We start from the raw sequence: 14,516 nt of genomic DNA on the forward strand, positions 1-14,516 counted from the left end.
ACTACAGCGACCCCGCGCCACCTCCGCCGAGCTCTGCTCTCCGGTGCCGTTGGGGGCTGCACGATACCCCTGCGTGCTGTTAGCCATATACAAGGGCGAGCACCGCGCGCTGCCACTAAGCCAAACGTGGGCAGCCCTCGCTCGGGAAACTTGTGGTGCCGAGTCACCCGGCTACGCCCGCCGCACCGTTCCAAGTCTGCAGAGCTGGCGGGGAGAGACTTTTTTTCTAATTACACAATCACTTCAGCACGCCTCCTCCTCCTCCTTCCGCGGCAAACGCACGCTTGCTCTACAGCCCCCCTTTCTGTGATATGGCAGAAGCCACAACCTATAAAAAACTTTTTTTTTTCATGAAGGAGTTATGATTTTTTTATAAGCGCAAGATCAAGACCAACCCACATAATATTGCTAACAGCGAATGGAAAATTATCTCCCGGAATTCAAACCAGGCTTGATATATGCTGCGTCCCTCCCTCCTGCAGTTAACTGTACAGCCAGGGTCAGAGGCAGGCAGCCTAGCCTCGCACCCGATCTCTGAGAGCACGTCGAGCTGTAACGGGCACGGGGAGGAGATGCAACAATTCGTGCCCACCAGTATGCCCCACTTTGGAAAATGCACCAGTAACTGGAGACTTTAAATCCTGTGTTATTTCGCAGAGCACTTACACAATCTAAAACTAAACTGCTGCTGTCCTTCTACAGTAATTATTTACTATGTCCACAGCGGTAATAACATACTGCAGTGTTTACATATCTTTCAACTGTCGAGATTGTTGCCAATTGTTTTTGGTCTGTTCTTCATAAAATGTTTGGTTTTCTTGCAAATTAAGGAGGACTGCAGTCATAAATAATGGCATACATTTTAGTTTCAGACTTTATAATATTCAGAAAATGCATGCTGACACAAATCCCGTTATTGTTTGTAAGAGCAATATTCAAAATCTGTTCCCATTTTAGGGGCTTTGTCCACCCATTACTATACAGTTTGCTCAGACTTCTTGGTCTAACAGGGTGAGAGGTATAGTTTACCCAATGTTTCTATAGGTACTGACACTGACCAAAAAACTGCCCTGCTCTTTGCATAATTCACATAATAGTTTTTAAAAAATCCATTTGCAGTGCATCTCTCCTGTAAATCTATTTGCAGACCCCCCCTACTTAACTACTGTATTCTTACATGATTTTACACATCCCCTTATAAAGATAGTATAACTCCAAAAAGAATGCAAATTTATCCGTCACCTCGACCCCCTCTCTGAAGTTCCATTAGGAGTCCACACCAACTTTCAGATTCAGCATAATTCACCTTGCTTGACCATAGCCATGCATTCTTTTCTATGTTCAGATTCAGTTTATGCATACAAAAGGCAAAGAAAATATAATGAGCTTTGAAATGTCAGTACCTGTTTGCTGTTTTCACTGTTCTGATGTGTATATCCTACTGGCCTTTTTTTTGTCAGGAAAACACAGAAGTTTATGCTGACTCAGTGACATTTATCAGTAACACCAGACAGAATTCCCTACACTTTGGCAGAAACAGCACTTAGTTTTTTGTCAATGTTGTTATTTTGGTCTCTGCGAAGATGTGGAATCCTTACAGTCAGGGTCACTTCTAGACAAGAGTGAGTAATACAAGTGCTCTGAGCACTTGGGTAACAACTACTCACAAGGGGCACCACATACAAATAACTTTGGGGGGTGGGGCATTGTTCCAAGTTGCACCCTGGGAACCAAACTTCCTGGAGCAGCTTCCCTAACATTATGTATGAATAATTATGGTGACTTGTGATGGTAGCAATGAAGCTGTAATCCAATGAGAAAAGTATTTATGGCAATGGATAACTTTATACAATCACCAAGTTCCATCTCAATGAAAAGCAGAGCTATATGGTTCAAGATGCCACGGGTAAGAAATATGTGCAGTACAATGTATCCCAGAGAAAGAAATAAGTTGCAAGGCAATTAACTGAGCAGGAAGACACTTCAATGAAGGATCAACAGGAACTTGAGGGAAGGATATCTATGACAGACACTACAACAAGGCTGACAGCTTCAGGTTAGCAGCAGATGGATAAGGGATTCCAGAGTAGATGACAGCTGAGCAAGACAGAAATAGACATTCATGTAAAGGGGTACACTAGCACACAACATCTGCAAATTATTCACAACCTTAAGCAAACCACAAATCTGACAAAGAACAAGACAAACATGATATACTCCTGCTATCTCACATGGTTATATAGTTAAGAGCAACATTTTTTTTATGTCAGGTATGTATATGTAGAAACATGTTTGATAACTAATTCCTTGAATGCCAATACTCCAAAGTAAACTCACTGAAACCACATTCAGCAAACTTCAGGGTAAGGCTTTTTTGCAGGCAGGCAAGTTCTCCCTGCAATTGCCATGAGGGGATCACTCGCTTATACCCCATGGATTTGTACATATACCTATCCCGAAGTGACACAACAGTGAGAAAAAAGGGACAACGCCACTGTTGCCTACAGCAGGACACAGGCTCTGCTCAAATTCGTCCTCTGTTCTGACTCTGTTTCTTTGATTCCATAGTAAAAAACTACAGAAAGACTTTGCATCAGTCTGGTGACTATATACTCAAAGAAACAAGTAGAACCTGAGAACAGCTTGTGCCCTTGCCACAAAACATTTACGCTAGATATAAAATAGACTGCACTTTACTGCATAACCACATGAGACAAAGGGTGTTGAATGGCACAGATAACAGTTAGAAAACAATGCAATTTCAAGATAGCGGACAAAACTGCTTTACTTACATGAATACATTTATTTGGCTAACAAATATTAAATATTAAATTAAAGAGACAGAATTTTGATGAGTAGGTACCTAAATGTCACAAATGTGAAGATCAAGACATTTGCTTTGTAGAACTACATTTTTTTTTTATTCTTCTTTCTTTTTAGTTTGGAGTAGTAAACTGCAAGGAAATCATAAAGATCAAGGGATGCACACACAAAAAATCATAAACTCGAGACCGTGAAGTCATATGAATGTGTTGAGGGCAGGCAAGAAATATCCAAAGCATTTTGTTCTCACTAGCAACATTTTCCTGACAGACACCCCCGTGGGTGATGTCCATTTGAGTTTCAGAAACATTTAAATAAGAGACAAGTGTGACTGTCTCCTACTGACTTCAATGAAAAGAAGTCTTTAGGATTTCAGATTAAAAATAAACAAAAACAAAGTACTTTCATAGGATGTCAGTTCCCAGTCATCCTGTCATTGCAGTGTTTCTAATTTTGGAGACCAACATTTGTTTGCCTTCATGCCCACCAACAATCAAACAGGCATGGTTTGCTTGTTCCTGTGCACTGTGGAATCCATCTAGGGTCAACATTCAGAAGCCAGTAGAGTGCTCTCTACTCTCACTTGGTATACTGCCCATGGGGCATTTGTAATGGCCTTACTCCATTGCTGGGAAGGCTATGCTGTGCCTGTATTTCCATGGAGGCCCACAGTGTCTTCCACACAACCACATTGAAGGCTACCACCAGCCAGTGGTTTGGTAAACCTAATACCTATTCACTGGCCACTCATCTACATTGCCACTCCAGGATGGGCCCAACCACCCTTCCCTGCCAGCTCAATGAAATGCCCATGCTATTGAGCCAACCCACCCTTCTCCTGTCAGTTCCAAAGATGCCTAGGCCACTAATCAATCACTGGCCACCTGTGCCACAGTCAGTATGTTATCTGTATCTGCCACTGGAACTGGCTTCTTTCTCAACATGATCAAATGGGATGTCTGGGGACTGAACATGCTTAGGGAAAATGCCTAAACAAGAAATTATCTTTACTATGAAGCAGTGGGCATCCACCACATTGGACATCACAGGGAATGACATAGGTTCCCTAAGCATTAGACTTGCCTACTTTTATGAACGCATAAAGTCTGTATCCACTGTTTTGCAAGAACTAAAACAAATTGACTTCTGGGAAAGAAAAACAATAAAAAGGAAGGAACTCAGGCCTATCATCAGAAACTGTTGGTGACGAAGTAGACAATGGGTCTGCATTCTCTAATGGGATGTCTTCTATTATGGGTTACAATTTACATAACAATAAATATGGCTCGCTCTTTGACATCCCCAGCTGCAGATGACATACTTTGTGAAAAAAAGAAAATTTCAACTGCTGTCATTCTTCTCAAAGCAAGGATATGTAAAGTTTTTAATGCTGGATCAGCCTAATTCTCCAGCTACTCCATCCTTTACTGATTCATTCTGTAATAACTTTCCTGAAGTGTGACAGGAACCAAACTCCATGCCAACTGCTCCTAAAAAGCTTAACAAGTTATATAGAATGTTTTACAAATGTAATTATCTAGTAGCTAATACAAGGACAATGAAATCAAAGTCACTCATGAAGTAAGGACATCACCCACTCACAGAGAAAGAAAGGCTGCAATCATTTTAGTATGGAGGTCTATATTTCAGCTACACTAGTTACCACATCTATAATGCAAAATACCAAAAAGAAAACATGAAGTAGATTGGCTAAAGAGATTGCAAAGAGAAAAGTTGTCAAAACTGACAGCAGACTGCAGATAATGCTAGACTCCATACATGCAGACGTGGTTATGATGCTGTCAGTACTTAGTTTAGAACTGCCTCTCTTACTGTTATTAGGAATCATGCATGGCTAAGAACCCAGACTTTCTTGATGATGACGATGATGATGATAATGAAGATGGTAGTGGTGGTGATGCAAAAGCCTAGATTCTAAATGCTCCCCTTTGATAGGTCTCCATCCCAGTAAAAAAAAGCACATAAATATACAAAGTTTGCTACTCTCCTAACACTGATGTCCTTGACAATTTGTTTTTCATTTAGGTACCCAGTGACAACAGTTAAAGGGAAATATTAAAATAATGCTACATGTTAAACAGATGTATAACCCCCCCCCCCTCCATTTCCTAAATACAGTACAAATTACCTTTCATAAAAATGTACATTTTACAGGAGGCAAACCTGTGTCATTCAGGTAGAATCTCTGGAAATATTGCACTCTCACTACAAGCATCTCCACTGTTTTCAGCACCTTGGAACAGTTCCCAAAATAAACAATTCAGACAGTTTGGGATAAAAAAAAATGCACTACTTCTCTTCGAGACAGAATGCAAATGATGATAGTTTTCTTTTTTTTTTCAGTTGAAACTTTGAAGAAAACTATCCTAGAATATCAACCAGCTTCTGGTGTTTTGCTCCAGGCTGTCTCATCCTCTAGCAATGGCAATGAGTGCCTTGTAAATTGCTTGGTGTTGGGCTTTTGTGTGTGTATTCCCTACACTTTCTTTCATACCAAAGGTTCTTTAAAGGGGGAAAAGTCTAATTCTGTGCAATGCAACCATGGTTGTCCATGGTATTCCATACTAGCACTCAGCATCAACCTTTTTCCTCAGCAAGGGAAGAAAGGTCCTCAACCCTATCATCAGTACTCTTAGCCTAACAGCTATGCATACTGCAATATCTTATTTACACTAAAAAAGATAAGAGATATCATACTAGAAACTTATCTCTCTAAGTGGACTAGATTTTCTATCTATGTAAACGTGTCCATAAATGTGTGCCTTAGCGCATAAACCCTCCAAGTATTACAGTTTTGTGAATTTAATACATGACTAGCTTGGTCACCATTTGAAGTACACCTTCCAGCCACGTGTCTGTCTGTAGAGTGCCCATTAGTCACAAACACAACTGTTAAATGGTTCTTAAAGAGCACCACACATTTAGAACCTCCCAGACAGCCAATGGCTCCAGAGAAGTTGACTTTTTTCTTCTTACGAGCCCATCAATTCTACTGATCTGAAATACTTGTCTTGGAAGTCTGGAAGGATTTCTGGTTTACAGGCATTAAAGTATACGTGTCACTACACAATGATACACAAGAAAAGAATGTCTCTTGGGAAAAAATAATCACGACTTTTTGCCCAAGACAACCTCTAAATTTATTCTGACTGAATCTATTCAGCTTCCAGTTTTCTGTCTCAAGCAAAAACAAAAAACAACACACTGTCTGGCTGCACAAAGGGCACTGTAGAAAGGACAGTGTCCATTACGCAGACTGATCTTTTTCTTTCGTTCTTTCATGAATTGATGCGCGTTTGTCGAATAAAACAACAGATCCTTCCAAGTAATTAGCTAACTGCACTGTTTAATGCTATGATAAAGTCCCACAAACCAGTGTCTAATGAGGTTAGGACTTACTCACTTCCTCTGGTTGATATGTACCAATACAACATTTTTCAGAAATGTTTCTAGTGTGTATTGGTGAGGCTGTTGCACAATCATTCATCGGCCCATGCTCAGAATATTATAAACGGATGGCCAATCCAGATGTACTTCAGGTTTTGATACTACTCTACTTCAGGGGATAATACGAACCACCTACCCTTGTGCTGTTGCTAAAAAGCATCACTTTATTGTCTTCCATTCATACTGAGAAAGATGCTGTAATGATCCTCATCATGTATACATAATCTTTATCATGTATACATTACAACAGTGTAATAACTCACCAAAAGGGTAGCTGTACAAATAACACTATCATTGCTAAAAATAGGATCCTCCCTCTTGCTCCCCTAGTACTGTGTGTATATTAGAACCAATAAACAATACACACTTCACTGGATCTCTTGTTAGTGTACCTCTGCCTTTTCACATTTTTTACCTACAGTATTGTCCATGTATACAGTTGGAGTTTTATATTCTACTTCTAAGAAGTCACTGAATACTGTTTCATAGTTTCTGCATACTTTTATATTTGAGTCATTTTGTTCTAACTTTTTGCTCGTGGCTTGCATTTCCTGCCTCTTAGTCTGCCATAATTACATTTGTTGGTCCATTCCCTTGCCTTCCTTGTAAAGCCAACACAAAATAAATAATAATAGAATTGATCATACAAGTTGCTAATTTTTACAACCATACTGAACTCTGGCAGCCACAGCTTGCGAAAGTAATACCACACAGTAGGATATAATGTGGCAAAAGATTGTCATCTTCCTTGAACAGCTATCCCATCCACAAATGAATTCTACAGCAATGAACTTGCAATTCATTCATCTACAGTTCTGGTGAGCCATGCAAATTTACTTCAAATAACCTATAATCAGCATATTGTGTAGTGGAGTGTCCTGGTAGAGGAAGAAAGGATTAATATTATACCACTCCTTTCCTTTCATAGTTCTCTCGGATGATGCAGCTGCTACATAAAGTACAGGACACCAAACGTGCAGTAATTACATCCTAGTTTTATTCACTGAAGCACTCTGAATTCCAACAGCATTGTCACTACTGCCTGTTAGCAATGGTCACACACACAGGCATAACATCACGCTTAGGACATGATAACCTATGGACTCATTTTCTCTTTACACACAGAGGTCACGGCACTTGTAACAGGCGACTGTTTCCAATGTTTCCAATTAGTTGTCCAACTCACAGACAGTGACTGCAAAATAAATTAATTACGTTGAAGAGGACTTGCAGTTCTTCTTATATGAACTTGAGCTTAACATACAATCCTAGAAAGGGAAACAATACCACATATTTGTATTTTATTTGGTAACTGTGTGGGCTGGGCCCCTATCACAGGGCAGACCTTGATTTTTTTTTAATACACAAACTGAAAATAATATTTCAGTGGCTCACTCAAATGTGGAAAACAGATGTTTCAAACGCAAACAGACATTTTGTTATTTAAAAAAATATATGGTATGTTTGACTATAATACACAAAATCTTTCCACTCAATAGGGATGACGTGAAAGGGGACTCAAAATTAAACCACAGGCATTCTTATGCTTAAATATTTAGGAGACAGTCTCTTGTGCTGTCTACCCTACCAAAATCCAGAAGGCCCCATACAACAGGATGACCTATTGAACCACCAAGAAGAAATCTTTCAGAATATTGATATCACAGTAGCTTTCAACAAACCTGAAAAGTACAGAAATTTGGGACTTAAAGAGATAAAGAGCTACTTGGCTATACCAATCTACTAAACAATGTAAACATCTTCAGCTTCCTTTTGTACTGCAATTATCTACACACATTATTTTCTTGTATTTCTGGCACTGAATGAGATGGTGGATACTACAGGACATATTTATAACAAGAGTCCACCTTACCGAGATTTTATCATTCATCCCAACTCTGCATTTGAAAGACATGGGGCCACTGTATTGCAAATGCACTCTGGTCACTGCAACTGAATGCAGGAGTGCATGTAGATATTAAAATGTGAACAGTACAATTAACACAGAACTATCTTCACATTTCTAAAAACATCCGTTTTAAAAAGCACAAATTCATTTAATTGTCAGTACCAGGTTTGGTATCTATGCTTAACATAATATGACATTGTTATTCTGAAACTGTACACTGCACGTTAGTTCTAAATGATAAATAACAAGTTGTGATACTTCCCCATGTAACTATTGGTTGGGGAGGTGCACAGCAACGTGTTCATTAACAATGCAGGAAGCAAACATGTAATTCTACACTTAAACAAGTTGCACTGTAATGGTCTTCTGTTTTATCACAGCAAAAGCAGATACAGATAAACCACTGAAAAGGAGGAAAAACAGCCTGTGTTTTATAATGTAAAAGTGCACTTAAGGTGTATATACATAAACAATGTAAACATTTTCAGTTTTGTCTTGTACTGAAATGATCTAAACTTTATTCTCTGAACACTCCTAAAAATGCTATTTTTACATCTAATCCCTCCCAAAAGACACACTGTCATAAACATATTAGAAATACACAAATACATATCTGTCATCTAGATCTATTTGTATGCATGGTTATGTGTCTCTGTGCATGTAATAGAGCACACATGACTTTCTTCAATGGTCTATAAACTACATCTAATTAATACCATTGTGTCACTATACCATGGCACCAATTATAGATGAAATACATATGTTATTAGACTTTAAAAAATATTTTAAAAAGGCACTAGGCTAAAAACTTTCAGTCCTCTAAAAAACAACACTTTCCTTAGGGAGTTGTGATCAAAATGCAGTTTGTAAAAAAATGTCTGTAATTTCAAAGACAAACATTACTTTTGCACTTCTGGCTCATCTGTCAACTCAGCAAAAAATGCAAATTTTATTAATGACGGTGGGAATAATATAAACACCTCCCCAAAAAAGCAGACATCATGCTGAGTGCAAACACACACACACACACGTACGCACACACCTCATGTAAGGAACACTTGTATCTCATGATACGCCATCATTTAATTCTGACTTGTACTATGGTATAGCTAAATGGAAACAGTAGTTTATGCATTATAAACTTTGGTTATGTCTGTATGTATGATTTTGGACATTTAGTTTTAGAGTTTGAAGCTGTGTCTTGTAAACTTGGTACGCTTTAGAACAGTAAAATAGAAAAGAATACAGAGTAGAAAATAACTATAATGTTATCTCTGCCTCTTCTTTCATGTACACATAGTGAAGGACAGTATCTGGGTAATGCTTCACAAATCTAGTGTCTCCAGTTCCACCTAGCCCCCAACTACTACATCAAAAGTCAATCCTTTTATTGGCAACCAGTGAACAAAGACTTGCTCAACAGTACCAAAACTAAGGCTGGACCCCTCTAGCAAAAAAAACCCTCTAGCAAAAAAAAAAAGTATGCATGCAAAACATTTGATTTAATTATTTTAGTTAGACATGTAATACCTAGTAGAGAGAAATAAATGTTTTCAAAAATCATCTGGAAGCACCGGTCTAGCAAAGAGACTGGTTTACAGGTAGACTGAGAGACTCAAACTCGGGACTACAGACAAAGGGCCCCTCTTAGCCCTAACCCTTTGTGCTGAACCCAGGCATCCTTCCAACTGCATGTCACTCCAAGAAGTCTGCAAGCCTGGAAAGAGCAAGCAGCATTTGCTTAAGTGAGTCAGTGTGCACCTGTGTGTTTGTTCCTGTACATGGGTGTGAGAAAGAAGGGGTTAGCTAACAGGACTAGTGAACATGCCCTGGGCCAGCCGGTATGTACTGCATCAACCTATGGCAAATATCTATTCCACACTATGGGGAGTAAAGCCTGTGATTATCACCATGTCATCTATGTCCCAGGTCACTAATCACGAGAATCGTGGCGCTGCCAGAACGAAGAATATAACTTCAATGAGGGTATTAGCGAAAAAAGTACTGTACAACGGTGCACTGGATGTACATTGGGAATTTTAAGAATTTAAATCATGATTCCCCACAGTTAATGCCATCCAAAATATAACAATTTCCCCGCAGCTGGACTCTACACAAATAAATCGCAGAACTTTCTAATACAAAAATTTGTGCGTGACCTCCGCAGTAGTTTGTAAACCTTAATAGAAAGCTGGCGGTCTGGGGAGAAAGAGAACGTCAAGGCTAAATTTCCATTAGCTAAGGTTAAAATGGGCACGAATCCGCAGTCCCCTATTCTGTCACCACTGGCTACTACTGCTCTATCTCTCAAATGTCTCTGGTTTGCAGAACACCCCCGGTTTGCATCAAATCGTTGCCCTGGTAAATTACTGAGGATTAGTCAGTCAATAACGGCAGACATACTAGTTTCATATTTATTTTCCAGAAAGTGCACGCTGACGCAAAACTTGTTCTATTAACTTTCTTTGAGTGAATTAGAGACATTAAACAAATGCCACTGATTTTTGTCCCTAGCTGCTCCTCCCAATTATTTGTGGTTTGTCCAGAATTCCAGAGCAAAAAAAGTCGAGACCGTGGAACTCCTAACCGTTTTCCCTGTAAACCGTTACTTGGTATAGCATCACTCTTTTAACGGACCACCCGTAGCAATACCTTTCAACCTGTTAGCGAAAGAAATATGGACAAAGCCTAAAACAATGTAGGGACAAAGGCCCCAAAAACGGGGCAGATTTTAAATATTGCTCTTATAAACTTAGAAAGTTGCTAGAATTAACGGGGTTTTGCAATAACGCACATTTTCTTAACGATATAATGTGTGCCTTTATTCAGTGACTTCAACCCTCGGTAGTCTACCAGAAAAACGCATTTTTATGAGAAAAAGCCCACAAATATGAGGCAACAGTCTGGACAGTTGGGAGGTATAGGGCACCTCTCTCAACTGTCCAGATGTTCGCAGAATGTCCTTATTTTTGGCTCATATTTTTTGGTCTGTTCCTCATAAAATTTGTGGTTTTCTGACATATCGCCGAGGGATGAAGTCACTAATTACACACATTTGAGTTTCAGACTTGTAGCTTCAGAAAACACATATTAACACAAATCATGTCGTTCTAGCAACTTTCTACGTTTATAAGAGTAATAGTCAAAATCTGTCCCTATTAGTTTAGCCTTTGTTCAGATTTCTTGCACAATGAGGTTGTAAGGTATAATGCCCGCAAAAAAATATGCTTGCAGAAGGATAGACCGCTGAATTATTTACAGCAGAGCAGCAGCCGTTCACTGCATTGTACTATCGTTAATAAAATGAAACCAAGTGCCAGATCATAACATCAGAGCTGCACCTCGGCTGAGACAGTGAGAACAGCGGCTTCCCTTCCTTTTGCAGGGCCTGCCATAGGCTGTGGAAATGCTGACGGGATTCTCTTGCTCGCAGAGCTTTCTCTCTGCCGCAGGGCTGTCTGGCACTGAACACTGACTTGGCTGGCCCAAACAGTGAAAGTGCGAAACCTCAGTTTTCCTGCTGAGTTGACCGCAGGCTTCTAAGAGGGAGGGTGGGAGCACAAGAAGGAAGGAGGGCAGATGCGGGCTAGCCAAGCGCAAGCGCAAACAGGGGACATGGCCAAGTGGAGGAAGGGAGCCATGGTTTTACACAGGACAGACAGGACGCCCCAGAAATTCAATATTTCATAACAGTGTACCTCTTAAAAATGTAAAGGAGCGGTTAAGACTAGAGCACACGCCACCAATACATTCTCGGCCTGAATAAACTCTTACAAACAAAAGGCTGGTTTGAGCTCTCAATTCCTGTCACCAGTGCTGTGTACGGTCGTGCTGTCTTGATGCATACTAAGGGTGTGCCTTGTTCATGTGTTTATACGTTCTTCTACCACTGGACTGTGAGTCGCAGTCCCTGTCTAGTTAAGGTACTAAGCGCAACACTATGATTATATGTCTGTGACATAATTCTTTTTAAGTACCTCATATATATTAAAACATATACTGGTTTGCGCTGCAAGGCAAAATGAATCTATGCTAAAATAAAATATGTTCGGCAATTAAACATAACTTCGCACCGTGACAGTAAGTCACCATGACGGAGATGACATCTAACTTTCTTCTGTTGATTTAATTTTACTTATATTACACCAGTACAGTTAAAATGTTTATATGTACTACTGTATTTTGGCGCCTTTTCTTCTCCAGCTACTCCCCTAAAACTTTTAAAACCCCCTCCACCGAGTTTCTAATGGCGGTCTGGGAAGAGGAGGGGTGGCCCCGGATAAATAATTCCAATCACGCCACATCGGCATTTTATGTCAAAGTCGAAACTGCCTTCCCCGCCCCTGCAAGCTAAACAGCTTGCCAAGTGCTCATGGCTTTAAATCCAGCAGCTGAATAAGATGAGAGTCTGCGCAGCCATTCCAACTGCGGCCCAGTCAACCACTGTGTTTACATACACAGCACATACGTACATACGTGTGCGGGTCATGAGGGATAAGTCGCTATGGACGAGCGAGTGTGGAAACACGAACTGCAACTTCACAAATAAAAGGGTACAGAAATACAACCGCTTAACTAAAGTAATTACAAAGCAAAACCCACACGGTGAACCGAAACAGATAAGCAGCATCGGAACCCACACAGAGGAAACACGACGAATCTGTTTTAAATAAACAGATGTAGAAATAATTTGAAGTAAAAACACAGGGTTCTAATCGAAGGAACAGTTTAAAGATCAAGGGAAACAAGGCAAAAATGTAACTCCACGGGAACCAAGCCGCTACTATTACTGAGGACTCCCGAATGTGCCAGAGAAGGAAAAAGTCGGAAAAGTGCCAAGTTCAGCACTTTTGAACGCACGCGCAATTACGAAATCCTTGGTTTAAAAAAGACCCAAGTTGAAAGGCTGCCAAATCCAAACATAAACAGTCTTGCACATACTGAACACACGTTTATATAAGGACTTATATACATACGCTCTGTCAACACAAGCCTTCTGAATGGAATTTACTTACTAATTAAACAGTTATAGTTTAAACATCGCGTATATGCAGTTGCTCCTGCAGCTACCTATAACATCCTTTTCAAAGTTTTTTTTTATTTACTTATATTCAATTATGCACGATGAAAGTATGACATCCAATGTCTTCTTGTGGCTAATTAGAGCTAATCAGCTATTACTAAAACAAGTAGCGACGATACATAATGTCTTACATTTGCGGAGCCAAATTTTAGATCCAGAACCATATATGCAACAGCATTAGGATTTTGAGCAAAATCAAAAAGCTACCCGTCTCAAGTCTGTGTTCAAATCCACTGCAACCAACACAAGCCTGAAATCTGAAATGCAACAGCGAAAAAAAAACTGCATGACATACCATTGCACAGTACTGCATTAAATAAACTTTGATCCTGGGACGTTTACACCAACAACCCTTAACTTCACATTTCTCGACTTGACATTTACTCTTTACCAGGGTTTGTTTCCAGAAGTGGCTTCTTTCTGTTTTTCCTTCTTTATTTTTTTTTTATTTTTGTTTTTTTATATATCAGTTATGTTGGTGTGTATTTTAAGACACCACAACCGGAAGAGAATTCTTGGCTGAGAAAAAGCGGTAAAATCAAAGTCTAGGCACCAAGCCTTTAATTTTTTTTAAATCCTTCTCTGTGTTCAGATTGTGGAACAGGCATCAATGTTCAATTGAATACAGTCCAGGAGAGGCTGAGTTTCTGGGCTGGTCTTCGCCTTTTTTCATTCCCCAGTCTGGAAGACTTTGCTGCGATAGACACAGCTAGAGCGAACTGCGGACTTGGACTCAGTCCTACTTCTCTGATTGGCTGCCGCGCCCGTGACTGTCTGGAGCTCCTGCCCGCCGACGGTTCCTCCTTTTTTTTTTTTTTTTTTTTTTTTTTTTTGCGTGGCGAAGCAGAAGCAATTGATTTTAAATAGTCATATTGTTCTAGCCAATGACGGACAGTCTGTAGAGACGTGTAGTTCTAGACAGGTCAAAAGACACTGAAAAATGGTCATCAGTATGGCTGAGTTGAATATTTGATTTCTTGACTGTCTGCCTGACTTCCAAAAAAAAAAAAAACTTCAGCTGGCTGTGTCAGTTAGACAAAGTTTTCAAATTGAAACAGTAAACCACACCACCACACACAATTGGCAGTCTTTTTATTTAGTTTTTATGTATCGAGAATATGTTTAGGTCAAAAGGCCATTAGCACAGAAATAATATCCACCTTTATTTACATCGTGCCTGCATGGGGATATCGTCAGTGGCTGTGCGACAGCAGGTATTAAAGTATTATAGTT

General features: G+C 39.8%; 1 protein-coding gene across 9 annotated transcripts in view; it reads right to left on the bottom strand.

The window, feature by feature from the left end:
* NFIB (nuclear factor I B) overlaps positions 1–14,046 on the bottom strand; it is a 923,658-nt gene extending 909,612 nt beyond the window's left edge. For 6 of the 9 annotated variants that reach the window (XM_044061249.1, XM_044061247.1, XM_044061250.1 and 3 more), the window contains exon 1: positions 1–199. This exon is cut by the window's left edge and continues 347 nt beyond it. Coding sequence is in view for 1 of the 9 variants with exons in the window: in XM_044061245.1 (XP_043917180.1) it covers positions 13,579–13,596 (18 nt within the window). In the remaining 8 variants the exon portion in view is untranslated. Of the gene's footprint in view, positions 212–13,578 lie in introns of those variants that run through there. The other 3 variants (XM_044061245.1, XM_044061251.1, XM_044061253.1) reach the window with 3 other exon arrangements.
* Between the last annotated feature and the right edge of the window lie 470 nt (positions 14,047–14,516).

This window comes from Protopterus annectens, chromosome 2.part0 (assembly GCF_019279795.1).
Source record: "Protopterus annectens isolate FY-2018-M chromosome 2.part0, PAN1.0, whole genome shotgun sequence".
Classification (NCBI taxonomy): Eukaryota; Metazoa; Chordata; order Ceratodontiformes; family Protopteridae; genus Protopterus; species Protopterus annectens.